At 39.7% G+C, this 27,290-nt stretch overlaps 1 protein-coding gene across 1 annotated transcript in view; it reads right to left on the reverse strand.

Annotated features, from left to right (window-relative positions):
* Positions 1 to 27,290, reverse strand: part of LOC311060924 (integrin alpha-M-like) — a 28,354-nt gene continuing 1,064 nt past the window's right edge. The window contains exons 2-30 of the mRNA XM_084079323.1: positions 18,960 to 19,062; positions 18,675 to 18,781; positions 18,205 to 18,275; positions 17,944 to 18,058; positions 17,256 to 17,392; positions 16,393 to 16,538; positions 16,148 to 16,298; positions 14,935 to 15,082; positions 14,742 to 14,815; positions 14,323 to 14,458; positions 13,892 to 14,034; positions 13,635 to 13,787; positions 13,326 to 13,538; positions 13,071 to 13,204; positions 9,646 to 9,776; positions 9,385 to 9,545; positions 9,158 to 9,283; positions 8,642 to 8,715; positions 4,788 to 4,929; positions 4,558 to 4,656; positions 4,353 to 4,432; positions 4,163 to 4,264; positions 4,005 to 4,074; positions 3,779 to 3,877; positions 3,533 to 3,613; positions 2,090 to 2,200; positions 1,468 to 1,581; positions 1,272 to 1,382; positions 1 to 143 (exon numbers count right to left, since the gene is read on the reverse strand). Coding sequence (XP_083935449.1) covers positions 39 to 143; positions 1,272 to 1,382; positions 1,468 to 1,581; positions 2,090 to 2,200; positions 3,533 to 3,613; positions 3,779 to 3,877; positions 4,005 to 4,074; positions 4,163 to 4,264; positions 4,353 to 4,432; positions 4,558 to 4,656; positions 4,788 to 4,929; positions 8,642 to 8,715; positions 9,158 to 9,283; positions 9,385 to 9,545; positions 9,646 to 9,776; positions 13,071 to 13,204; positions 13,326 to 13,538; positions 13,635 to 13,787; positions 13,892 to 14,034; positions 14,323 to 14,458; positions 14,742 to 14,815; positions 14,935 to 15,082; positions 16,148 to 16,298; positions 16,393 to 16,538; positions 17,256 to 17,392; positions 17,944 to 18,058; positions 18,205 to 18,275; positions 18,675 to 18,781; positions 18,960 to 19,062 — 3,437 coding nt within the window. The 3' untranslated portion in view covers positions 1 to 38. The remainder of the gene's footprint in view (positions 144 to 1,271; positions 1,383 to 1,467; positions 1,582 to 2,089; positions 2,201 to 3,532; positions 3,614 to 3,778; positions 3,878 to 4,004; positions 4,075 to 4,162; positions 4,265 to 4,352; positions 4,433 to 4,557; positions 4,657 to 4,787; positions 4,930 to 8,641; positions 8,716 to 9,157; positions 9,284 to 9,384; positions 9,546 to 9,645; positions 9,777 to 13,070; positions 13,205 to 13,325; positions 13,539 to 13,634; positions 13,788 to 13,891; positions 14,035 to 14,322; positions 14,459 to 14,741; positions 14,816 to 14,934; positions 15,083 to 16,147; positions 16,299 to 16,392; positions 16,539 to 17,255; positions 17,393 to 17,943; positions 18,059 to 18,204; positions 18,276 to 18,674; positions 18,782 to 18,959; positions 19,063 to 27,290) is intronic.

A 27,290-nucleotide genomic window follows, 5' to 3' on the forward strand; every position in this document is an offset into this window, starting at 1 on the left:
ACTGCACATGGTTGCGTCCCTGATCTGTGTCCTTATGTTCACTGTTGTTCTTCTGGTGGTTGTGCTCCACCATCTTCTGGACCTTGTCCTTCTCCACCCTGTTCAGCAATCATCTGCTTGTACTGACTCTTGAAAAACCCAGCCTGAGAGTAGGATACACCAACATATACATGAAGAGAAAAACTAGTATAAATCCAGCAATGCAGCATTAAGCCGCCATCATTAAACAATGACAAATTATTGAATGGCAAAAATAGCATGTGCCCGGAATTTCTGTGCTAATGCTGCATAAAACTGCGTCACCAAAAACAGTAGGGGCCATCCTTGGGTTCATGAATGTGCACAGAAACGTATATGGCAATAGTTTTCAAGATACGTTGTTTGGTACCAAAATGGTGGATGGACAGACAAACTGACTGACAGACACAGTGTCATACATGACTGACATCACAGGCTGGTCACATGAAGTCAGACTTTCACATTCTACACTGGAGCCACCCTATTCCCATGTGAATCCAGACATCCATATAATTTGATTTGATTATAATTTACTAAATTATTAGTTAATTAAAGCTGCACTATGTAACTTTACTCTTCTACCACGGATTTGAACCCGGTTTCCTGTACAAATGCTGAACTTTTTTACCATTGAGCTAATAGAGCCCGTCTGCTTGCTCAGGGGATAAATTGAATCTTGACCATCAGGTCAAAATTCGTGTCAGATCCTGTGTCTAGGTGAGACATGACCTTTGACACAATCTAAATGTCTCAATAGAAGAGCAGGGAGACAAAATACAACAACCCCAATTGTATATGTTATATTGTATTAACATACTCTACCATACAGACAGAGGTCTGGACAAAATATTGTTTAATTAATTAAAAAGAAGTTACATGGTGCCGCTTTAACATATTTCTATGTTGCTGTTTTTTTTGTTTTTTATTCTTCAGTTTCAATTTAACTAACTATAATAACTTTGGTAGAATGAAAGTATTATAGTGCCCCTAGCCAATCAAATTGTGAGAATGGGTTTATTTAGTTACATTTATTTAAGGTTAGACACTATTGGTACGGTTAAGGTTATGATAAGGATCTGGTGTATGCATAAACTGGGATGCAGCACTGGCTGACATGAAAGGGTACTTAGCACCTACACAATGATGCCATGTGATTGACAAAGCATCTATGCGATGAGCTGATGATTTCATGCATAGCCTACTTCATGATGGCTGCCATAGCCCTTTAAAGAACAGTGTATACAGTGTATTACCTTATATAAGCCAGCAGTGATCAAAGCCAAAAGAACAAGTCCTCCCACGGTTCCACCAATGATCCAGTTGGTGAGGTCTGTCTCAGTGTACACCTCTACTGTGGCCACAATCTGAGAACAACAATTACATTCAACATCACATTCAAATCTTTTAAATTAGTAAAAGAGTACAATGAACGTATTAACGGAATGTTACCTTTTGAACTGGGGGGTTGTTTTTAGACTGTGTTGAAAAGAAGATGTATTGGTCTCTGTCATACTCCAAAGTGGCTGTGGTGATCAAAAGGAATTTGGCCGACTGGAGACCAATCTGTGGGTCAGAAGTAAAGAGGGAAGAAGATGAGGAGCGTTTTGCTCAAATTCAAAGCTCTGATCTTTACTGGCTTTACTGGTTGTTTGCTTTAAATGATGGTAATCAAGGATGGTTGGTCACATTTCTGCCTAATGAGTGTCAATAAGGGCTAAAATGTGTAGATTAGTGATGCATGGATCAGCTCTGACATCACCCAGAATTTAATATTCACCCACTCACCATAATGGAAATAATAATGATTAAACCTGCATGAACCAAAATTATAATCTGAGGAAAGACATGGGAATAATTTTAATTTGCCCAATGATATGAGATGCTTTAAATCATTTTAACCATCTTCAACCACCAATGATCATTTATTGTTTTAACTCAGTGTAAACTTTATTCTTGACATAGTTTAACACTACAGTTCCCTTACTTTACCTACAGTTACAGCAATGATTGAGATCTAAAATATAGTGTTCAGTGTTGAATAAACACCACATATTTTAGACATAATATTTACCTGCTCGATCCATCCTGAGCTCAGGTTAGCAGAGATGTTGTAAACGTCATGCTGATCTTTCCCCATGAACACGTTGCATCTGAACACTGTACATGTGGCAACGGAACAGTCCTATGGGTAGGTAGAGGACAAATTCAAAGCAAAATGTTATGAAATTTACTGTTTTCAGCATATCCTACATATAATTTTATAAATATCAGTCAGTCAGTCATCACGCAGTCATCAGTCAGTCAGTCAATCTTGCTTGGTTCTCCTCAGTGGCTTAAAGGAGTAGTTCACCCAAAAAATGACTAAGTTTTTGTCGCATTCCTAAACTAATAATTTGATTCCTGTCTCCTACCGGCTAATGTATCCGGTAGGAGACACAAAGTAGATTATTTGTGTCTCCTACCGGAAATACACCCAGTCATCAAATTATTGGCTTAGGAATGCGACAAAAACAAAAACAAATCCATGAATTCAAGGCTTCCTGGGGTGTGCAATTGATAGAAAATAAGATTTTTTTGGGGTGAACTCCTCCTTTAAGCAATTGCTCTGCACTTGCACATGGCCATTGATCATTAATATATGCACACCGTGAGGGAGCCCCTTTTTCTCTTCGCCACAATTTAACATGTTTATTTGCGTTTTGCTGTAAACAATGGAGATTCTGAGTTTGGCTCGGCCAATGGGACTGTCGTCTTGGTTACAGCCCCCCAACCTATGGGATGAATGAATCTTTCCAGGCTTGCCAGGTTTCGTGAGAGAAACAAGCAACCAGGTCTATAAAACAATCCCAAAAGAAGAGAGCCCAAGTCGCTTATAATAAGCGGACATGGCAACACGATGATCATCTACAGCCGTTTGTGTGTGTCTGTCTGTTCGCTCGGGTCCGCGGCCGTGTATGCGCGGCCACGCACGTGCACATGCACGTTGGCGAGGCACGTGTCAGAAAGTACATTATAATGTCGTCTGTCAACATGAAAATACTTGAAATAATTATTTCAAGTATTTTCATGTTGACAGACGACACGAGTCGGCCGGGAGAACAACTTCTCCAAGGAAGATGTACCTGTGTGTGTGTGTGTGTGTGTGTGTGTGTGTGTGTGTGTGTGTGTGTGTGTGTGTGTGTGTGTGTGTGTGTGTGTGTGTGTGTGTGTGTGTGTGTGTGTGTGTGTGTGTGTGTGTGTGTGTGTGTTTGTGTGTGTGAGAGACGGGGGACGGCTCCGGCTGTTGGAACTGTTTATGAGCGGGTGTGTGTATATAAAAATACCCTAGCATCAGTGTTACCAGATATCGGTCTACTTTTTGGAAACACTGGTATGATTGTCTTTTGTAATAGCTGATGTTTTTATGGTGTAGGGGTGTTTTTGTATGTATAGTGTTTTTATGTTATGTGTTTTTAATGGACCCCTGAGTCTGCACAAACAAAGTTGATTGATTGATTGATATAGCCATATTTACCACTTCATGATTTTTCTTGATGTTATCCACAAAATCTGGAAGGCTAGGTACCTCGTCCTTAGATCTGCTGCAGCCTGGAATCTGAATGTTGGAAAATATAACATTAGAGTCACATTAATAGCACATCAAATAACCCTAACTCATTGAACTGAATCTGACATGAGAAACACTTTTTCCACAGAGCAGTTTGAAGGTTGGTGTGTTTGAGTTCCAACATGCATTGAAGTGTCCATCCATGTAATTTACCTTTATACCACCAGGATTCACCCAGATGTCTTTAACACCAATTCTCACCGGCACCTTGATGACCACCGTAACATTAAAGGCTCTCACATAATTTAAAACCTGAGAGGAGATAGGACATGATAGAAAGAAGGGGGATGTATTCCTTGATGTCCCTTGATGTCACAACAGCAAACCTAAAAGCTTCATTTAATACATTAACATCAAATATTTACATAAGATGTTTTACCGTAATTGATTGTGGAAGTGGTGTCTGCAGATTATTTTTTCCAAAGGTGAAATTGGTGTAGCTGAGTGAACTGAATAGAAATATATATATTTATTTTTTTTAAAGATTTTTTTAACTTAAAAATAATGACTGTGTGAATGATAAGAAACAATGCAAACCTTGGATTGGGATTGGAAATGGAAAGAAAAATGCTGTACTTCACATCAATCTCCTTCCACCGGTAAAAGTCCCCAATTTCTGAGGAATGCTCGGCATTTCCGCTGAAACCAAAGAGAAATAATTCCTAGTAATGCAATGATAGAAAGCACTCAACCACACAGTGCAAGTTTTTCCACCAGACAACAGTACCTTGTTGCATTTGCAGTGATCAGCATCTTTCTGTCAAGTTTACTGTTGATATCTATCCCATAGGAGACAGTGAAAAAAGCCTAGAATGGAATGGATCAGACAAAGCACTTTAAAACACTTAAGCCTATTCATCTACAAAAACAGTCAAAACAAACTTGCAGATAATGTGAGAGGGGAAGATATGTCAGAAATCTAAAAGTTGAACCTTGGCATTGCTTTTGAAAATAGGCTTGTCAATGGTGCAGTCACTCTTCCCCCGTGATAAACCATTCTCACTGTCTATAGAGTTACATTCCACTCTTCCCTTGGTAAAGACAAAGAAAACCACAAAGCATGTTAATCACACATCTTCTTTGATCAATGAGAACAACTTATTAAGGCTGAATTTGGGGTTAGTTACGTTGCATTGACGTTACCGTGGCAATACTGCCTTACCTGCTGTATGGTGAACTTCCTGTATGAGAGCCCAGGAGGGTATGTGAGGATGACACGACTGTTGTACGAGTTCTCCTCTCTGTTCTCAACTGACACCATTACGTTCAACAGTTCATCAATGCCCACTTTAACTTCTCTAGAGCTGATGCAAAAACAGAAACGAAACCTTTGTCAAAAATGCCCTTTTCGAAATTTCAGCCCCTGCCCCTCTAACATTCTCTATACGTCCCTGCATGAGCCACACACGCACGTCTTTGTTTGTAGGACACAGGTGTTATGTGGCGTAACAACCGGCAGTTTAGCTCGGCCATACTTTGTTATAATTCAAAGTTATTTATAATCTGTGAAGCATCTATGTTCATTCGGTGTATCAATCATGTTTTTATTATCCCTCTATCAAACGTAATGAGGGGAAAATCAAGGTGTCGGGAGAAAATAAAACTAGAAAAAGTGCTCCTCGGAGCACAGGTCTTCTCCGCCAGGCCAGGTAGGTTATTGTTTCCTCATGTTGGCGCTATAATAGGCCAATATGCAAAGGGGGACACTTCTTCTTAGGCCCTTCACGGCAATCGGACACTGCATTCATGATTTGAGCCATTTTGTTCCAAAAATGTGTTTTGCTAAATTAGACCGGCTGGTGGCGCTATAACAGGCCAATGTGAAAAGGGTGGCATTTCTTCCTCGGCCTAGTGGGAATGTGCATGCAAGATTTCACTGAAATCGCTTGCTGCATTCATGATTTGAGGCATTTTGTTCAAAACGGACCTTTCCTGTAAACTTTGGAAGCCAATGTTAGCCAATTAGGATGGAATATGAAATATCGGACACATCTGTCTTGATCACATGACTATAGAGATACTGTGTACCGATTTGTGTGATGTTTGGACAAAATCTGTAGGAGTGATATCAACAAATGTGTTTTCCAAACATCGACCTCCTGGTGGCGCTATAACTGGCCAATCTGAAACATTTGGGGCAGAGATTCGGCTTTGGCATCCAGGGAGTGTGTTTGCACAGTTTGGCAGCGACCGGGCCAACAGTGCCGGAGATTAGCTGTTCACAGACAGATGGACACACACATGGACGGCCAGACGGACAGACAGGGTGAAAAACATAGTCTCGGCCATGCCTTTCGACCTGGCGGAGACAATAAAGGTTTTTACAGCTGGTCAGTCAGACGCTTACCGTCGCCGACGTCGGTGCGGTGGAGAGCTGCCTTAAAAGGTCAAACAAAACCCCCCTTCTACATTACCTCTAAGTCTCTTAGGTCGACTGACCTAGCTGTCCCCTGACCCAAACTTAAGTTCAGGGGTCTTTGCTGACACAGCCCCTAGACTGTGGAACAGCTTTCCTCTCCCTGTTTGATCTCCCCATCACTCTATTGAATCTTTTAAAGCTCAAGAACTCATTTTTATTTGCTAGCATTTCAATCCCCATGATGTTTTTTATTGTCTCCGCCAGGCCGAAAGGCATGGCGAGAGAGTATGTTTTACCCCCAGTCCGTCCGTGTGTGTCCCCGTGTGTGTGTGTGTGTGTGTGTGTGTGTGTGTGTGTGTGTGTGTCCGTCCGTGTGTGTGTCCGTCTGTGAACAGCTAATCTACGGCACCGTTGGCCCGCTCGCTGCGAAACTGTGCACACACACTCCCTGGATGCCAATTCAGAACCTATAACATGGGCCTGTTATAGCGCCACCAGGAGGCCAGTTTGTGCAAAACACATTTCTTGACAGTACTCCTACAGATTTTGTCCAAACATCACGCAAATCGGTGGACAGTATCTCTATAGTCATTAAACGAAAGCCGTATTTGAGATTTTTCATATTCCATCCTGATTGGCTAAAAATGGCTTCCAAAGTTTGCAGGAGTGCTCCGTTTTGAACAAAATGCCTCAAATCATGATCACAGCATGCAATTTCCCTGAAATTCTGCACGCACATTCCCACTAGGCCGAGGATGAAATGCCACTTCAATTCTTTTAAATCAGCCTCATGGTGGCGCTATAACAGGCCGATTCGTGTTTTTACCTATAACTGCACCAATTTGTATAAAACTTTGTATGCACACTCCCTAGAGGCCAAGGAAAAGCCTTTGCCCTGCATTTTTCACATCTGGCTTTTATAGCGCCACCAAGAGGCCGACTTATGTAAAACAATTTGTTTTATATTACTCCTTCCCATTTTATCCAAATTTCACGCAAATCGGTACACATGATCTCTATAGTCATGTGATCAAGACGGATCTGTTTGATTTTTCATATTCCATCCTGATTGACTAAGATTAACATCTAAGGTTTGCAGTAGTGGCTTGTTTGAAAAAAAATGCCGCAAATCATGAACGCAGCGTCTGATTACAGTGAAACTTTCCACGCACATTCACACTATGTTGAAGAACAAATGCCACCCTTTCGACATTGGCCTGTTGTAGCGCCACCAGCAGGTCAAATTTAGCAAAACACATTTTTAGAACAAAATGTCTCAAATCATGAATGCAGTGTCCCATTGCTGTGCACGGCCCAGGAAGACATGGCACCCTTTTCACATTGGCCTATTATAGTGCCACCAGGAGGCCAAAATAACCTACCTGACCTGGCGGAGACCTGTGCTCCGAGGAGCACTTTTTCTAGTTATTATTATTATTATTATTATTATAATTATTGTGTATTTGTGCCTTTGAGCTGTGTATCTTGTTGTTGTCTCCGCCAGGCCGAAAGGCATGGCAAGAGAGTATGTTTTGCACCCTGTCTGTCCGTCCGTCCGTCCGTCCGTCCGTCCGTCCGTGTGTCCGTCCGTGTGTCCGTCCGTGTGTGTGTGTCCGTCTGTGAACAGCTAATCTCCCGCACCGTTGGCTTGATCGCAGCGAAACTGTGCACACACACTCCCTGGATGCCAATTCAGAACCTCTGCCCCAATTATTTCACATGGGCCTATTATAGCGCCACCAGGAGGCCGCTTTTTGCAAAACACATTTTTTTCACCGTACTCTTACAGCTTTTGTCCAAACATCACGCAAATCGGTACACAGTATCTCTATAGTCATTAAACGAGACTTGTCTTTCCGATTTTTCATATTCCATGCTGATTGGCTAAAAATGGCTTCCAAAGTTAGCCCGTTTTGAACAAAATGCCGCAAATCACGCAAATCGGTAGACATGATCTCTATAGTCATGTGATCAAGACGGATCTGTTAGATGTTTCATATTCCATCCTGATTGGCTAAGATTGACATCTAAAGTTTGCAGGAGTGGCCCGTTTTGACCAAAATGTTGCAAATCATGAACGCAGCGTCCGATTGCGGTGAAACTTCGCACGCACATTTGCACTACGTTGACGAACAAATGCCACCCTTTCAACATTGCCCTATTATAGCGCCACCAGGAGGCCAACAACTTATATAAAACTCATTTTTTTATATTACTTCTTCAGATTTTATCCAAACATCACGCAAATCCGTACACATGATCTCTATAGTCAACTGATCAAGACGGATCCGTCCGATTTTGCACATTCCAGCCTGATTGGCGAATTCCGAACATTGCTGCCCCACACTATCCTACCTGACCTGGTGGAGACCTGTCCTCCGAGGAGCACTTTTTCTAGTTTATGTCTGTGTTTTTTTTTATGATTTAGCATTGTGGCAAAGGAGATTTATTTTTAAATGTCCTTTATAACTAAATGTGACATGACTTGAAAGACAAGCAAGCCCACAAAATCAGATTTGCCTTCATTGTTAAGGGCCACAACAGGCTGTAGATTTTCCATATGTATTGAAACTATTTATAGGGTAAGTAATGGCACTGGTTCATCAACAAAGTACAGTAAGCACACTCTTACAGGACATGTGTACATTATGTCTCACCTGGTAAAGTTGAAATCAACTTTGAGGTTGTCAGTACAGCGGTCATCAGTGCCACAGTTTATTTCAAACCCTAACTGTTGTACAAGGGATGAAGTCAACCGTGTTAATCACGTTTTCTTTCAAACAGCAATAATGACATGATGATCTTACAAGCTGTTTGAACATGAATTTACTCTGAACTGGAAAGCCATAAAGCTAGCTACAGTATGCCGATTTTTTTCAATTTCCAATCATTCTGTCTAATCTGCAAGCTCTAATGTCAAGCTCTCTTGGCAAGGGTAGTCTGTCCTTTCTCAAACTCTAAATCAAAAGAATTACCATTGCATTCATTCATTAAGCGACTTTGAGTACCTAGAAAAGCACTATATAAATCTTATGTATTATTATTATTATTATTATTATTATTATTATTATTATTATTATTATTCTACAGTAAATATTTGGACCTATGAAACGATATACAGACAGACGTATAGACAGACACACAGGCAGGCAGGCAGGCAGACAGACACTTACAGGATGATAGGTGGTTGTCTGAGCTTTCAATTCAAGGCTTGGACTGAGCTTGACTGAAGATGGAATACCTTCAAAGGTGAATCTAAGTTCATTAGACAGTGCATTCAGAGCATCCTCTGCACAAGCCTGCAATGAGAGGGCATTATTATGAAAAGATTCATACAGTAGTCAAACGTTCAATAAAAACTGATTTCTCTAAATTATGCTTATTCAGATTACCAACCTACCTTAATGTTGAATTTATGTGAAAAGCAGTGTGTCTTTGTCATGTCAAGGGTAAAAGACTTGAACAGCTCTCGTCGTTTTGGTGTCTCGATGTAAGCACGGTTGTTTGTTTTGCGGGTTGAATCCAGTGTCAATGTATAATTAATCCGTGCTTGAGCTGGAACTGTTTAGACATTAGTTAAAAATATAATCTTTACATAAAAGTATTTTAAATGCTAAAATGGCTCTGTGGTGTATAGACTTAGAAGAAATTAGAAAAAAACCTGAGTGGCGAGTCATAGTGAAGCAGACTTTAGCTGTGTTGTTCAAAGGAGAATTGCAGTCTGGGTTGTTGGTGGGGATCTCAGCTGGGCTGAATGTCACCTGTGCTTCCACCATTACTATTGGCTTAGATCTGGAAATGGAAGAATCGCTGGAATCACCTTTTCCTTTACTCTCATTTACTTTGTAAGGGAAGGGGCAATAGTACAGAATGTACTTGATTTACCGTAAGAGTACCATGGTGAAATAATCTAAAAGGAATACAGTATGACAAAATGATGTATTTACAGTGGTGGACAGTAACTTTACTTGAGTACTGTACTTAAGTACAGATTTTGAGTATTTCTGCTTTACTTGAGTATTAGATTTTTTTAATACTTTTTACTTTCACTCAGTAGATTTCTGAAGGCTGTGAAGTACTAATTAGGTTGGCTGTTTTTCTCCTTTTTTTCCTAAAATGCAATTAATAATAATAATAAACTTTATTTGTATAGCACCTTCAATGACATGAAATGCATCTCAAAGTGATTTACAGAGCAAGAATACAATTACAGTTACAACCAATTTAACAATAAAGCAAACAAAAATAAAATAAAAGCAAAAGCATAAAACAACATTAAAATAGGCAATACAGTGAGGACTTAAAAATCAACCAAAGAATCAGCTAAAAGCAAGAGTGAAGAAATAGGTCTTGAGCTGTGCTTTAAAGCTATCGACAGAGGCTGCCTGTTTTAGGTGTAATGGGAGTTTATTCCACACTGTCGGTCCGTAAAAGCAGAATGCTGCTGGCTGCCGCATTTTGAACAAGTTGTAATCTGTCAGTTGTTTTCTTTGGCAGGCCAGTAGAGTGCGTTGCAGTAATCAAGCCGAGAGAAAACAAAAGCGTGGATCAACGTTTTTGCATCGTCTAACGACAGATAGTCTCTAATTCGCGCAATATTTCTAAGATGAAAGAAAGCAATCTTGGTGACATGATTAATGTGTGTATTAAAATTCAATTCAGAATCGATAATAACCCCCAGGTTCTTTACTGTGGTGTTACTTTCTACAGCCAGGTTACCAAGTCTACTTATTATTGATTCTCTCTGCTCACTGGAGCCAATTATGAGAACTTCTGTTTTATCCTCATTTATCTTAAGAAAGTTCTCACTCATCCAGCATTTTATATTGGACAGAAAGGTCAACAATGGGTCTAGAGCGCAGCGGTCGTCTGGAGCTACTGAAAGATACAGCTGGGTATCATCAGCATAGAAATGGAAGTTCACTCTCTGATCGGCGATGAGTTCTCCCAGCGGTAGTATATACAGGGAGAACAATAAGGGACCCAGAATTAAGCCCTGTGGAATACCAGAACAGATGTCGTGTTTGTCTGAGTCAAAGTTAGCTAGACTGACAAAATAGCTTCTGCCTGTTAGGTAAGAGTAAAACCAAAACAAGGCTGTGCCTGACAAACCAATCCAGTACTCCATGCGTTGTAGTAGAATTGTGTGATCAATCGTATCAAAAGCAGCGGTTAAATCAAGGAGTAGGAGAACAGATACATTTTTGTCGTCAGCGGACATCATTAATTACTTTTACAAGTGCTGTTTCTGTGCTTGGCCACACGCTGCGTTCTTCAAAGAAGGAAACCTATCATAGTAAAGACTCTGCACTGGAATCTACATCATGGGTATATTCAGTGACCCCTAGGTGGTCCTCGCCCATTTTATTTTCTGATACTTTTTTTGTTTTGTTTTATATGTCTGAAAATATGCATGAATCCAACATACTATTAGCAAATATAAATTGTAAGAAAGACTACCCAACTATACCCCCAACCCCCACTATGTGGAGGACAGTAGCAATTTAGGCAACAGATAACTTAAACAATATAGACCCAGTCTAGTAAAAGTGTACATACTTCATATAATTACAAATATGAATGATAATGATTCATAGATAAGCCCTGATACAAAGCCTGTCAACAGAACCTACTGTAGCAAGTTCACACTGTTGAGTGTTACTTGCATAATGTCCTATAATGTGAACCACACTTCAAACCCACATATGTCTGAGAAATGTTTACATTTCCTCCTTCTGCTGCGTGTTTTTAAAAGTGTTCTTTATTTGCTATTTTCGTGCCTTTTATAACAAGAAACATGGAGACTGCCATGCTCAACTAAAACGTTTTCAGACTTATCAGGATGAGAAAACAAAGCGACCTAAACTACATTGTATTGAATGAGAGCAGGTGGAGAGCAACTGTGGTTCAGCAAGACCGATATTTAAATAAGAGAAAGGCAATTTCTCCTATGAAAGCAAACGGGCAGGTGCTCGAGCACTGGTTTTGTGCACCTGATGGAGGCCCTGCATGCTACACAGGTTACAGGTTAAACTGCATGCTACACAGGGACTAGGGAGTCACTCGTAACGTTGCCAAAGACATTATTGCTGAATTGTCAGATATGTCATGAAAGCTGTGAAGACGCTTTCACTCTACTTCACCATTCTGAGGTTTGATGGCTTTCACACAGAACAGTGTTGTCTGGCATGTTGAAGTAGTGTGTCCACCACTTTTTTTAGTTCTTGTTTCAACTCAAAACAAAGCACGGTAATGGCGGCAGCAGGAGAAGAACGAACTGAGTCTGATCAGCAGCTGAATCAGCCTGACAAACCTCCAAGAACACCCCATGGCCTTATCTGAAGTCCATGTTATGAAAAAACGCACACACAGACATAAAAGAAAAATACGTATGTATGTATATTAAATACATTTACTCATACTTTTACTTTTACTTCTACTTGCACTTAAGTATTTTTAAAAGCATGTACTTTTGAATACTTAAGTATATCTAAAAGCTATTACTTTGTACTTTTACTCAAATAACATTTGACTGAGCTACTTTTACTTGTACTGTAGGGAAGTAAATTTGACCATTAGTATATGTACTTTTACTCAAGTACTGGGGTTGAGTATTTAGTCCACCACTGCGTATTTATAAATATTTACAAAAAAAAATCTTATAATGTGCAGTCATTGTCTGCTAAAAGTAAATGCAAGACAGTCAACAATTTCCTCCATAATGCAATCATTACAAACAGAATGGGAGACTGTCTTCCAGGTCTGGTTCTATTACTCATACTGGCAACAAGATATTGAGCTGTGTGTCCACAAGTGTGACACTTTTCTGGGGAGTGTAACAGTCACACTTATAGACATTCTGATGGCACTAATGATGAAATTGTGTCACATGTTTTCCTTTCAGATCAAGTAAAAAAAAGAAAGTCAGACGAAAAGACCTTTTTAGTGCCTTCTGTATGCAGAAGTTTTCAGATGTGCTAGAAACGGGCTCAAGCAATAGGTGTAAAAGGGTTTGATGTCTTGAGGTAGAGGTATAGAAGACCAGAATAACACCAGGGATAGAATTACACCATTCTTTATATTTACCTGAGTAGGAAGACAGCACCCTTTGAACCCACTGCCAAGTCAGGCAGGTTGTCTCGACTGAGGTCAAAAGAAGACTGGCTAATAGACAGACCAAAGAACCGCAGTCCAGGCTGGACATCAGAGCCAGGGATTCTCTAGATGAGGAAAAAAGGTTTTAAGAGATCAAGTTATAATGCATGGGTTGCACGGTTTGCATCTGTCCAGAAAATACAAAACGTTGATGAATCCATGGGCACTGTATTGACTCTCACACACCTGTGAGAATATGGGATTGACTGTTTTTCTTCCATCACCATGGAAAATATAAACACTTCCTTGACCATCATTCTCTAGTGGTGCTCCCACAGCCAAATCATTGAATCCATCACTGTTGAGATCAGGCAGTGGAGCAAGAGAGGAACCAAACCTTCCTCTTTTTCCTGCAACACCTTTCAACACTGTTTGACTATCGGATAGACAATCAGCTCTCTGGTGGGAAAACAGAAAAACAGGAATGAGAATTATAATTTGAATACCTAATGTCAAATGTATGCATTTGATGACAGAAAGTTAAACATTCTTTACCCCGCGAGTAAGGCCACAGACGTAAACCCTGCCCTCTCGATCTTTCTCCGTGAATGAAGGAGCAGATATGAGGATTATGTCAGTGTATCCCATTCGATCACGATCCACATCCATGGTACAAACCTCTGCCCCAAAATATGCCCCAATCTGAAACTGAGAAAGCCAAAAATCATCATTCAAAGGAGGCAGAATTACATTAATTACTAAAAAAATATATATTTTCCTTCATGTTTCGTCAATAATATTTGGAGCACAACCTGTGGATCTGTTGAAGGGTCAATCTGTTGAGGGGTTTTGCTGGAGGAGAACACCATTACCATCCCCATGTGTTTATATCTTGGAGCACCTACAATGGTGAGAATGCCACTTTTTCTTGTGTTTGCAATTGCCATGGAGTAACCTAGGAGAAAACAGCACAGAGTAAACATTAGTTGCTGAAATAATTAATTAGGGTGCATTTAGGTGTTGCTAATGTTGGTTATCACATGACCTTCTCACCCAGAACAAAACAACTGTTTATAGATACGTGGTGTGCGGGATTACATTGGACTAAACAATAACTCCCAAATTAAAGCTATGGCTAGAAATCTGATGGAGAAGATTAAAGTCTTTAATTATTTAGATAGATATATATTGGTGGTAACTGCATACACTACAGTGATAAGAAATTCAGTTAGTACTTTCTCACCAAGATAACTGTCAGGAACCATATTGGTAAGCTCCTTGAATTTTCCCCTATGGCCTCCTGTTGATATTTCTTGGTAGCTCCCCCTCCACTGGAAGGCACCAACAGCTGCTATCTGGAATACTCCCTGGTATAGGTTCTGTACAGTAAACAAAAACCCAAATTTAAAACTGACCTAAAAATGGTTGTTCTTATAATTGGACTTAGATCATGTTATCCCCTACTAGCTTGCCCCCAGATAGTCAAACAACACATTCCCTCAGCGAGCTCCATGTGGGAATGGCATCCTTGCCTCCCTAAATTTTCAATTTGCCCATCTACTGTAGGGTTCTATCATGTGTCAAACAAAAATTAACAAAGGAATGAGAATATTAACTTCATTTAGCTGCATAGGTTTCTTATTGTACAGTGTTTTTGATTACCCCAGGCACATAAGCAGCACTGAATCCCTCTTGAGCCATTTCCAGTTTCAGTGAACCACCACTTGTCTTGGATCCTGTAAAGGAAATATAAATCATCAAGAAACTACTCAAATCTCACTACTCAATTATGAATCTTTAAAAACAATGTGATTTTCCTGATGATCCCGATTTTATGTGGACATTGGAACTATACCTTCAATTGAAAAGATACTGTCCTGCAAAGAATCCTTGATTTTTTCAAGAGCTTGAAAGTTGTTCACTTTAAACACGTGCTTTGATTTATCAGTTGCAATGGTGTCCAACTCTGCCTTTGCTGTAGGACTATTAAAAGCACTTCCAACCTAAAGATACCAAGATACAGTGTTTTGAATGACAATGTTACTGTAAAGAATCATATAATTTATTGGTTAATAATTTTGAAATCTCATCTCAAAGAAAATGCAAAATGGCAGGAAATCTAGTTTGGTGGAAATGGGCATGGCCTGAATGGGGAGTTGTGTCATTATCTAAGGAATCCAAGATTGTGATTGTATGTCCAAAAGTTATACTGTAGGTCAAAACGTAAAGTGGCCTGTTATAGTGCCACCATGTAGCCAATTTGAAAAATTAGCAACTTCTTCATGCAAAATATTTCACGCCGATCAGTCCAACGGTGTCCAAGATTAGCTGTACACAGACCCGCAGACGGGCCGACAGACGGACGGACAGTAAACATAATTATGGATAGGTCATAAGTGTCCTATACTTCCATGTTCACAGCCACCTTCTTTGCTGAGGAACCCAATGATGCAAATTGCTATGGTGCAAAACCAACACATATTCATATCGAGCAATAGCATAATGTGCATTAAGCAAACACAAAACAGAGACTCCTTGTGGATTTACTACTTCCTTTGTCATGTTTGACACTGAAGCATAGTTTTGCTATTACATATTCTGGTCATTCTCTCTGCACCAATGTCATTGTATAATGCTGTACTTCATTACTTATTACTACTTATTACCCTGAACCTTTACTGCCCACTTTTATTATAGTACATTGTTTTAATTAGATATGTTGTACATTGTTATCTCCATCTGGTGTAATACTGTATGCCAAACCAACATTTCACTGCACATACTTGTTTAATTATGTGATGAATAGAACATATCTTGAATGGAGCTGTATTTTCTATAAACGTAATTCTGTGGTCCAGACTTTAGTATCTGTAGATATTTAATGTCTGTTTTTAGCCACAGTTGGTTGTACTGGCCACTGTTGCAACTGTTAAACAGCTGTACTGTGTCAGGTTCTCTTAGTGGTATTATTTACAACTATATAACTATATACTGTAAGTCTAATTATTTATTTGTGGTATTTTTCCTTTAAGCACATTTAAAAATGATGAGTGAGGCTAACCACTTACCCCAATGGCAAATCGAACAATGCCTTCCCTTGCAGCTAGGGCAGCAGCATTAGATAAGTCTTCTCTGTCATTAGACGCTCCATCAGTAATGACTATCAGGAACTTGTTCGCATTTGGTCTGGATCCTCTATTTCTTGAAAAAACACCTTGGCTGTCGGAATGAAATAAAATAAAAACGTTCATGCTAAACTCTTGTCATAAAATGCTCGACATTTGTGGTATGTTGTCAATATAAGGGTACTTACACAACATGTCTTATTGCTTTAGCTGTAAACGTCCATCCTTTTTGTTGTCTAATATGATCAATTTGAGATTGCCAAGATCCTGAGGTGGCAAAATCGTCAAAATAATTGTGGATGTAGGGGTCTGTAGAGTACTGGGCAACTGCAAACTGCAAACAAAGGTACAATAGAAAAAGATTGAACTCACTGTTTTGTTTTGTTTTGTTTTGTTTTGTTTTGTTTTGTTTTGTTTTGTTTTGTTTTGTTTTGTTTTGTTTTGTTTTGCTTTGGTCTTATAGACGTTCGTCTAACACATAGTTTTTATGTATAACTTGTAGTTATCACACTGTAGTTTTGTTGGTTTTTCGCGCACAATGAATTTCACGTGCCTTTTACTTTCTAATTGGTATTGCTGATACAAAAGTTGAACATGGGCATTGATGAATGATGAATTGTAAGCCTATATCTGGTCATGTCAGACTGTATGTAGAAGCTGCAGGAAGCAGTGCGTCTCATAAAGATGACATTAGGAATTCCAGAATGGTACAGTAGAATTGTGGCCGTCATCTTATCTGAGTCCTGTTGTAAACCTGGAACCTACAGTATGGTGCAAGATGCTTATTAGCCTGTTCACAGCAATACATGGCTGTTTATTTTAATCACTCCTGTCTGAACTAAATCATGAAACAAAATAACTTTTGTGAAAGGAAGGTGGTAGGAAAGATCAGTAATTCAAATGATGTTATCTTTTGTCATCACACTGTGTCATCACGCGTGTGTCGAATTTGAAGTCGGTGGGTTGAATGTTTCTCGAGATACATGGATTACGCATTTGGGGGGAAATCCTTAAAGTTGTAATTTTACTTGACAAATTATACTAGTCTCACCTGTAGGAGTGTAGTTTTTCTCATTAGCGTGTTAATCACACTTTTGACAAAAGTCTTCATTTGTATGAAATCGTTGGAGGAAACACTGCCTGAGCCATCCAGTAAGAATGCAATATCTGCCCCCCCTGCAGGACACGCTGTTAAAAGATAAGAAGAAAAGAATTAGGGCATATAGTCATCTTTTGTTTGTTGTACTCTGCTGTTTCTCTGCAACCTTTACATAATATTGATATTACAGTATTTTCTTAAAGGAGCACTTCACCCCCTCTCAACCTTACCGTCATATAATTGGTCCTCACTAATGCTCATTATAAGATGTCACAATGTCTTTCTACTCACTCTGTGTCTCTTTGGTGGGCTGTGGACAGTTCAGAAACCTGCCTACCAATGACATCATCAATGGGGATTCCAAGCTAATAGAAACAACAGTCTTTCTCTTCCTGGAAAGTTAGCATGTTGAAATAGAAGCCACTACCATCTTAGTGAGGATCAATATCAAGATAGGTTGAAAAAGGTGTGTGTGTGTGTGTGTGTGTGTGTGTGTGTGTGTGTGTGTGTGTGTGTGTGTGTGTGTGTGTGTGTGTGTGTGTGTGTGTGTGTGTGTGTGTGTGTGTGTGTGTGTGTGTGTGTGTGTGTGTGTGTGTGTGTGTGTGTCAGTACTTGTATTTAAATAACATACAGTTTTTACCTTCAAGAGATGATGGCACAGATGATCCAACCGTGTCATCTGCACTTATCTCTAAGCATACACCATTGTATGTGGTGATAGTTGTGCACTCTCTTGGAATGGTTGGACCACATGCCTGGAATGGGAGAACAGAATATCTGAACTCAATGTACAATATTATATCCAACATATTTATATAGAGAGTGAGAGAGAGAGTACTGTCAAAACACAAACCAAGTCTTTGGTATTTACAATTAATATAACTGCAGTTAATTAACTCACAATTGTCTTGTTTGTGGTAGGGTCATATGTCATTGTCAAACCAAGGGACATGTTGACAGCAAAATCTGGCACTGTTTTAAACATAACGTAAGGAAGATGGAAAGATGAATGTCAACATATTAATTTATATTGTGATATTGTAATTTTAGTATCATAGGTTTAAACAACCACACTATTAATATATGCAGAAATAAACAGATTAAAATAAGTCACAAATAAAATCCCTTCCCTGTTACATCGTAAGTCAAACATTCAGTATCTATTACTGAGTAGTCTGTGATCATCTTATGTCAGGATTACTCTAAATACTTTTCACCTTACATTAATACATATCCAGTGTTATTATTACTGATGTTTTGTTCTAAAATCATGTAGTCACCACTTGAACAAAGTGATACCGTCCTTATAAATGAGTGAATGCAAACAATTTTTAATTAACTTTTTATGTTGATGTTAATGTTGTTGTCTACCTTTAATAGACATGGGGCTGCATTCCTCTGTAGAACACTTATATATTTGTCCACTCCTGTCTTGTGAAAGGGGTGCACTGACCAGTATGCTGGGAGGAATCTGTGACCTGAAATGTGTTAACAAAATATTAAATACATCCAGAAATGTATTTTTTAGAAACGTATCCAGTGGCAAGTAATGACTGTTGTGAAAAACTTTTATCATGGGGAGAAATGAGTGTGATGTCAGTGTTTTAGACGTGTGTTCAGTCACACAAATCCATGCTCTGTCTCTATTTACCGTACCTTGATTGTCTTTGAACCACCTTGTATCCAAATCCATCACCAGGTGAACTCAAGGATTTCCAAACCACAGGATCAATGTTAAAACCAAATGCAGCTTGGAACACTGAGCAAAAACAAGGAACAACAGCTCATCAATATAATTAAGAAATGTTACTGTACTACTGTATATTCATACAGGTGACATTTGTCCAGTTTGCAACTCCCTGCGTGAAGGGGATAGAAGGCTATAATCTTTTTGTCATTTATACCAAATCTCACAGCAGACAAATTTGAGCAAACTGGTTAACAACTTTCCTTAGCTATATGTTGTTGTAAAAAGCTCAACTACAAGTGAAAGTTGCTCAGTCAGATTTTACTTGAGTTAAAGTGCTGGAGTATTCAGAAGTACATGCTTTAGACATTTTCCCAAACAAATGAACAAATGACAAATGATTTTCCAGAAGTTTTTAAAAAATATCAATAATAGTGAAAATAGCAGATCTAAAGCTCACAACGTGTCGTGATGCAATGCGTTGTGAGCTTGTAGATCTGCTTTTATACTTAAGTGGTTAATTCATAACGCAGTGGGATGAAAGTCATAAGTATACAAATAGCCAAGTAAAGTACAGATACTCAAATATGTATATTTATACTAGCCTACTCAAGTAAATCACTGTCCACCACTGGTTATAGCAACAGTGGTTTATGTTTGCTATTGATTATTATTGTCTCCGCCAGGCCGAAAGGCATGTTGAGAGAGTATGTTTTGCACCCTGTTGTCTCCGCCAGGCCTAATCACCGGCACTGTTGGCTTGAACGCAGTGAAACTGTGCACACACTCCCTGGATGCCAATTCAGAACCTCTGCTCCAAATGTTTCACATGTGCCTGCTATAGCGCCACCAGGAGGCCACTTTTGCAAAACACATTTTTTGATAGTAGGCCTACTCCTACAGATTTTGTCCAAACATCACACAAATCGGTACACAGTCTCTCAATCCACAATTTCCTATAGGGCGTTGTGGGCATCACTTCCTGTCAATTTGATCCAATCAGATCCAATGAAATCCAATGAAATCCAATGAAATCGACAGGAAGTGATGCCCACAACCTAGGAAAACGTGTGGATAGTCATTAAACAAAACTGGTCTTTCAGATGTTCCATCCTGATTGGCTAATAATGGCTTCCAAAGTTTGCAGGACTACTCCGTTTTGAACAGAATGCCTCAAATCATGAACACATCATGCAATGTCCGTTATATTTTGCATGCACATTCTCACTAGGCCGAGGAAGAAATGCCACTTAATTATTTCAAATCAGCCTCATGGTGGCGCTATAACAGGCCGATTCGTGTTTTTACCTATAACTGCACCGATCTGTGTAAAACTTTGTATGCGCACTCCCTAGAGGCCAAGGAAAAACATTTGACCTGCATTTTTCACATCTGCCTTTTGTAGCGCCACCAGGAGACCGACTTATGTAAAACACATATTTGGATATTACTCCTACAGATTTTGTCCAAAAAACACGCAAATCGGTACACAGTATCTCTATAGTCATGTGATCAACACCGATAAAGTCCGATTTACCAGATTCCATCCTGATTGGCTAAGATTGGCTCCCAAAGTTTGCAGGATTGGTTCATTTTGAACGCAGCGTCCAATTGCGGTGAAACTTTGCACTCACATTCGCACTACGTTGTAGGGCATTCACAGAATATTCGATATATCAAAGCCACTATTCGACGTTGTACACCAACGTCGATTATTCTGATATTATTTTTACATTTTTAGATTTTTTTTTTGTGATCTTTTTTTAGCAGGGGCTTCTCTACAGCAAACAAGCAGCTGTGAGCTCTAGTGTTGGTAGTTCTCCTAATCCATTCATGGTCGATTGTCAAATCATTTCATACAGTATGTGAGGTTGTGCCGTCACTCAAATGTAGGTGGGGGCGCTGAAACAGCAGCACGAATGCCAGAAAGTTTTTTTGTTTAAGAAGAAAAAACATGGCTCTCGGCTCAATGGTGACAACTACAGTGTATAAATAATTTACTTACTATTGGTGAGTTCATTAATGTAGTTTGTTTTACAAGTTAGATTATGTCATGACTCGTGACGTCCAGGGTACAGTAGCAGTCCCTCCAATTGCAGAGTATATCCACAGTTTGGTAGACACTAGTAGCTCTTGCGGTGATGTCATGTTTCTTTATTCAACTCTATCTTATGCTTATCCAACAAAGGTGCAAACGTGTGGCATTAATAACAAAACGGTCACGACTCGCGAGTTTCACTACTGGCGATGGAGTGAAGTTGATGTTGTATTCATAGCCTGCTGTTAGAGCACGAAAATAGCAGATCTACAAGCTCACAATGCGTCATGAGCCGTTGTGGCCGCAAAGGTCTGAAGTGGTTAATGTATGTTTTGTAATAACAATCAAGATCTGCAAAAGTCACTAGTAACTTAAGTTTAAAAATATAGCTGCAAGCAGCAATAAGCGGGTTCGAGGGATAAAGCAGAGGCAGGAAGAGGCAGGCAGAGAGAGAGAGAGAGAGGGAGAGAGAGAGAAAGAGAGGCAGTGAGAGAGAGAGAGAGGGAGGCAGAGAGAGAGAGAGAAGTGAACATGCATTATTTAACAAAGTCATGATTTTTGTTAAGTAAATTATATTTGGACTGGTTAATTTGGGGTTTTAACCAGGGACCTACAGACTTGCAGGTAGACTGAGCCATTTGATAGACAGAATTGGATTTCATGTGTAGTAAGTTATTATACAGCATGGATTGCTTATTATATATCTACAAGCTCATAACGCGTCACATTTTAGATCGGCTGTATGTGGTTACTGTAGGTGTTGTATTAATAATTAAATCTGCAAAGTAACAAGTAACTAAAGCTGTCATATGCTGTAATTGTAGTAGAGTAGTAACACAAATGGAAAGTAAAGTAAAAGTACCTCAACATTGTACTGTGCATTGTAAGCACTTGTATTGGTACTTGAGTAAATGTACATACTTTTCAGCACCATTGAGGAGCCAATCACTGACAGGCTAGGTATCACCAGGTGCACTGATTGCTAGAGTGCAGAGGGACATGGGCACATTGATATTAATGGTCTTAACTCAAAATGTATATATCACACAGCTTAGATGTTTTGATTAAATAGGAGTGTGATGTAAAAAAAAAACTGTAGTGTAAAAGTTGCAAGTTCATCACCACCAGGCCACTAATGAGTTGTGACAGGTGTGATTGGTGATGAGTGAGAGCATGTGAGAGGGGTGGATCCAATCCATGGGAATAGGGGGAAGGTTGCTGACTAGATGACTCTTTTCTACACCCACCCTCACTAACCTTAACCTCAGTAAAACAACGACCTAACCTCAAGAAATACTATTTGTAAAACTAAGAATTCCAAATGATGATCACCTCAACACATTGTTGAGGACAGGGATGGAACCAGCGACCTATGAATTCACAGGCTGCCTCTCTTCTCATTGAGCTAGAGATATGGCCTCCCTGATGGTGTCTGTTGATATCTATAGGTTTTTCCGTCCGTTATGAACCAAGGCTCTGTTTCACTAACTACTCTAGATCACTGGTTCACAAAACATTTACCAATAAAAAATGTTTTTGTCTCCTTGGAATGTAAGATGTAATGAGATGTAAATGTTGTGTGCAATGCAATTGAGATGAAGTCTGCATGAGGTGAGATTCGAACCGGCGACCCGTGGTTGCAAGGCATATGGTTTACCAATCAGCCATTGGACCAACAGACCTGAACTGGTGAAAAAGGAGTTCACACAAATGACACAGTTTCACGCAAATTGCTCAGAAATCCTGGGTTTAAATGTTTTTCAAACTGCTCAATATGGTGGAAAATCTAAGGGCGGAGCTTACTGGTCAAAGTGATAGATGTGTTCCTGATGAGTCAAGGCACATGTGTAAGCAAGTTTCACGGCTGTAGGCCAAACGAGGCATGACTTTTGCCTGTTTAAAGTTTGCATTTTCAAAAAATTGCTATAGCGCCCCCCTTTCACCAATTGGAGTAAGATTGGTTTCAGTGATACTTGGAATGATTCTCTACATTACTGCAAAGTTTAAAAAAAATTGAGTCTGCATGTATGTGTTAGGGTTAAACGAATAATTTTCATAAAACTGCAATATACATTGGCTCATAAAAGCCAATATATGGAAAATCCGCTTCCCCAGTTTGTCGGCATAGGTCCAAAGCTCATGCGTAAAATGTTTCGTGCAGATTGCTCAAAGATCCCTGGAGGAGATAGATTTTTACTGTTTTTCATATAAATCAAAATGGTGGGAGATCTAAGGGTCAGAGGTCAAAAGTCAGAGTGTGAAAGTTGTTAGGCATGTGTGTATCGAAGTTTCATGGCTGTAGGTCAAACAGGGCATGAGTTGTACCTGTTCAAAGTTGGCATTTTCAATTGAGTGCTATAGCGCCATCCTTTGGCCAATGGTTGTGAGTTTCGGGCCATGGTCAAAAACGGCGGAAGAACAAGAAAGCCAAGGAATGCAATAAGGCTTCGAGCCTGATAGGCCTCGAACCTTTAAAAAATTGTAGTGGAGTAAAAAGTGCAATATTTGAGATGTAGTGGAGTAGAAGTAAAATTATTTATAATTGGAAATACTCCAGTAAAGTAAGAAACACCTCAGAATTGTACTTAAGTACAGTACTTGAGTAAATGTACTTAGTTACTTTCACTGATACGACATCTTAGCCTTGTAACGACCGGACCGAAGGATGGACATACTGTATACTGTGGTGTGTTGTTGTTGAACATAGGAAATGATTGTTCAAGCGTATCCTATCTGACTTATTCCAAGTTAAATGAACTGAATTGATAGATTTGCCAAGTTTCTTTTCAACCAGAGCAGAGCAGCAGCAGCAACGCAGATATGTTATGCTATGCTCCGTAGTAGAACGGCGTTGTACCGAAAATAGCAGATCTACAAGCTCACAACGGGTCCATCCATGAGGCAATGTGCAGTTGTAGATCTGCCATTCCTGGAACAGCTGCTCTGGGTTTAGACCAATCAGAACGCACTCTCCCTTTCACAGCCTGTCTATTAGTTAACCCTTTACTCGCTGATGGTTTTCAAGGCTGCAACACAGAATTTTAATGATAATAGGCTTGTTTGTATTGGATGAAAAAAATATGATGTTTCACCAGCGAATAATCGAATATTCGACTACTTTAAGGTCGAATAAGTCGAATGCTAAAAATCACTATTCGTGAATGCCCTACTACGTTGAGGAACAAATGCCACCCATATTTTTTCATATTATTCCTACAAATGTTGTCCAAAAATCACGCAAATCGGTACATATTATCTTTTTTTTTAAGTCATCAGGGTAAGTTATTTACTTTGGTTAAAAATAAGTGTTAAATAGATCTATATTCTGATAGTACTCATTGCTATAGAGTGTTTGTTCAGTTAAAGGTCTCTCCAGCTCTTTATTAAACAGAAAATGCATTTTCAGTGCTCTCTCCTGATTGGCTTAAACTTTGTCACCTACTGTACCTGAAAATGTATTTGTATTCTGTTTACTAAAGAGCTGGAGAGACCCCTTTGACCGAACAAACGCTCTGTGGCAACCAAAAAAGAAAAATGAACAAGAAATATCACTTACCCCAATTCTGATGGTTCTGTACTTGAAATATGTCTTTATATATGTAAAAATCAATAAAAATAAATATATAAATAAAAGCATAAGTTTGGACGTAATAACATTATTGTATTCATTATGACTTAAAGTTCAAATTCATAATAATCTTTGTGCACAATTGAATGTGATGTTTCTTAATGTTGGTATTCAAGTACAGCATTTATTTGTTTCTCCCTAACATATTGTTTGAAATCATTACCCCAATCGTTACACCCATACCGAAAATGTTGTATGTTGAATGTTACTGAGAGCAATTTTTTGATTGTGGTCAATATTGTTCCTTTTCCTCTAGTGACTCATATGAACCATATGAACCATAAAGCAAACACACACACACACACACACACACACACACGCACACGCACACGCACACGCACACGCACACACACATCTGCACCAAAGCACCAAGTGATATTTTGTTTTCACTTTCCTTACAAGGTAGCAACAAGGCAGGGAAATGTATTTTTCTTGATGATAACACCCTGTTGTTGGATGGACAAAGATGTGAGTATCTGAGCATTGGCCTTTCAACCATGACCTTACTGTGCATATCAACAGCATATTAAGTTGTGCGTTAGTGAGGAACTGCATGAGTCACACACGCACACACATAATCTTCGGCCTGGTAGAGATAACAAATGGGACAAATGTTTCAAAGCTGTAGGTATGGCATCTGTGTGTGTGTGTGTGTGTGTGTGTGTGTGTGTGTGTGTGTGTGTGTGTGTGTGTGTGTGTGTGTGTGTGTGTGTGTGTGTGTGTGTGTGTGTGTGTGTGTGTGTGTGTGTGTGTGTGTGTGTGTGTGTGTGTGTGTGTGTGTGCGCGTGCGTGCGTGCGTGTGCGCACGCACGTGTGCATGGATAAATGAATTAATGGTGGTATAGGAGCAGATGGGGGCCCTAGAGCCTAGATAGATCATTTCTTGTGATAATTCTATTCCTTAATTTTCTTCCAACATTTTTTGCAGTTCACTTTTTACGGAACTTTGCAGAATGGTATAGAGGGTCACAGAGATGCTCATAGGCCTGCGTCTCTGACGCACAATATTGCGAAAGGACGCATTCATGACACCGTCGTGGCGTCCATGGGACGCACTAGAGTTGTCACCAACAACAGAGAAAAATATAAAAATTCTTTGCGGTAAAATATTGTTTTCCCGCGAATATTTTACAAATCCACGGGACACCACCATTTTGCATGGCCACGTCCTACTTTATCCTACTACTTTATAAACAATAAAATCCACGTAGAAATTGTCTTAGAAAGACGATACAAATATCAATAATAATCCACGGGAGCCGCCATTTTGCGCATTGCTCAGACCGAATTCTTTAGGTAACGCGTTTGCGTGTGACACCGTCCGTGCAGTTGAAACGTGACGCTTGTAGATGTGCTATTTTCGGCTGCTAGGGTTCAAGTGGTTAATGTAAAAAAAACAATATCACACAATGATTTGGCGGACCCCCTGTAGTAACTCTGAGGACCCCCTGTTGAAGACCCCTGCTCTACTCTATTTAATCTAAATTAATGGATAAGTTATAGAACTTATAACCCCCTTGAGGGGTCCCCAGCAAAAGGTTACATTTTCACCCCTTTATCCATATTGTATATGTTGGCTATTCAAAAAAATAAATACAAATAAAAGATTAATGTTAGTGGCACTAAAAAGATTCTGAAGGCAACACAAAACCCCCCGTTGACAAAACCGCCCCGGGGAAAAAAACGTTGTGAGCTTGTGCCCCCCCCCCCCGACCCGGTTTGGGGGGCACCAAACCGGGTCCAAGCACCGGGCACCACATACGGTGTGAATTTTGGGACTCATAAAATGTCCCTGGGACCCATCTAAAAGACCAGGACCCAGGACCCATTACATTGAAAACCTAGCAACATCACTGGTGTCAGCGTAGAGGGTCAGGGTAGAGGGTCATGCCAAATGGCTAAGAAACTAATCTTACTCTGACTGTCTAAATGGGGGCGCTTTAGCAATTGATTGAACATTTTAAACTTTAACGGGCATAACCCATGTCCCATTTGACCTGACATTTTTTACACACATGCCTTTCCTCATTATTAGGAGCACATTTTCCCTCAAGGACCCATAAGTTCAGCCCCTCTTAAATATTCCACCAATTTGAATTGTACGAAGAAATAAATTAAATTAAATCCCCACTCCTAGGATTTTTTTGCAATCTGCACCAAACTGTCTACACACAATCTAGGGAACAATAACAAAAATCCCAGTTGATGAAAAGCTGGTACATAAAAAAATTCTCAATGAGCAAATTAATATTACTAGACCATACCCGGTCGGCGCAGCGCATCCATGGGGGGATATGCGCACATGATCTGGCAACCCGGGAGGCAGTTCGTCCCATAGCTGGGCAGGCCCGTAACCATGGCGACATTGTTTGACACATAAACGCTAATAAGCTGAGATTTGATGAAATTGAAAAACGGGCTTCACAGTTGCGTTCAGATGGTAATGGTCAATGGCTGTGTGCAAAATCAGAGCAATTGCTCCAGCCACTGAGGAGAACCGGGTATCTTCACGTACTCACGTACTCACCTACTCACCTACGCACCTACTCACCACTACAGAGGTTACTAGAATTATAGTAGGATAGAGGGCATGGCTATTCATAAAGAAAATACTGTAACTCACAAATGTTTTGA

The sequence above is a fragment of the Gymnoscopelus microlampas genome (genome assembly GCF_963454915.1).
Source record: "Gymnoscopelus microlampas genome assembly, chromosome: 14".
In the NCBI taxonomy this organism is placed as follows: domain Eukaryota; kingdom Metazoa; phylum Chordata; class Actinopteri; order Myctophiformes; family Myctophidae; genus Gymnoscopelus; species Gymnoscopelus microlampas.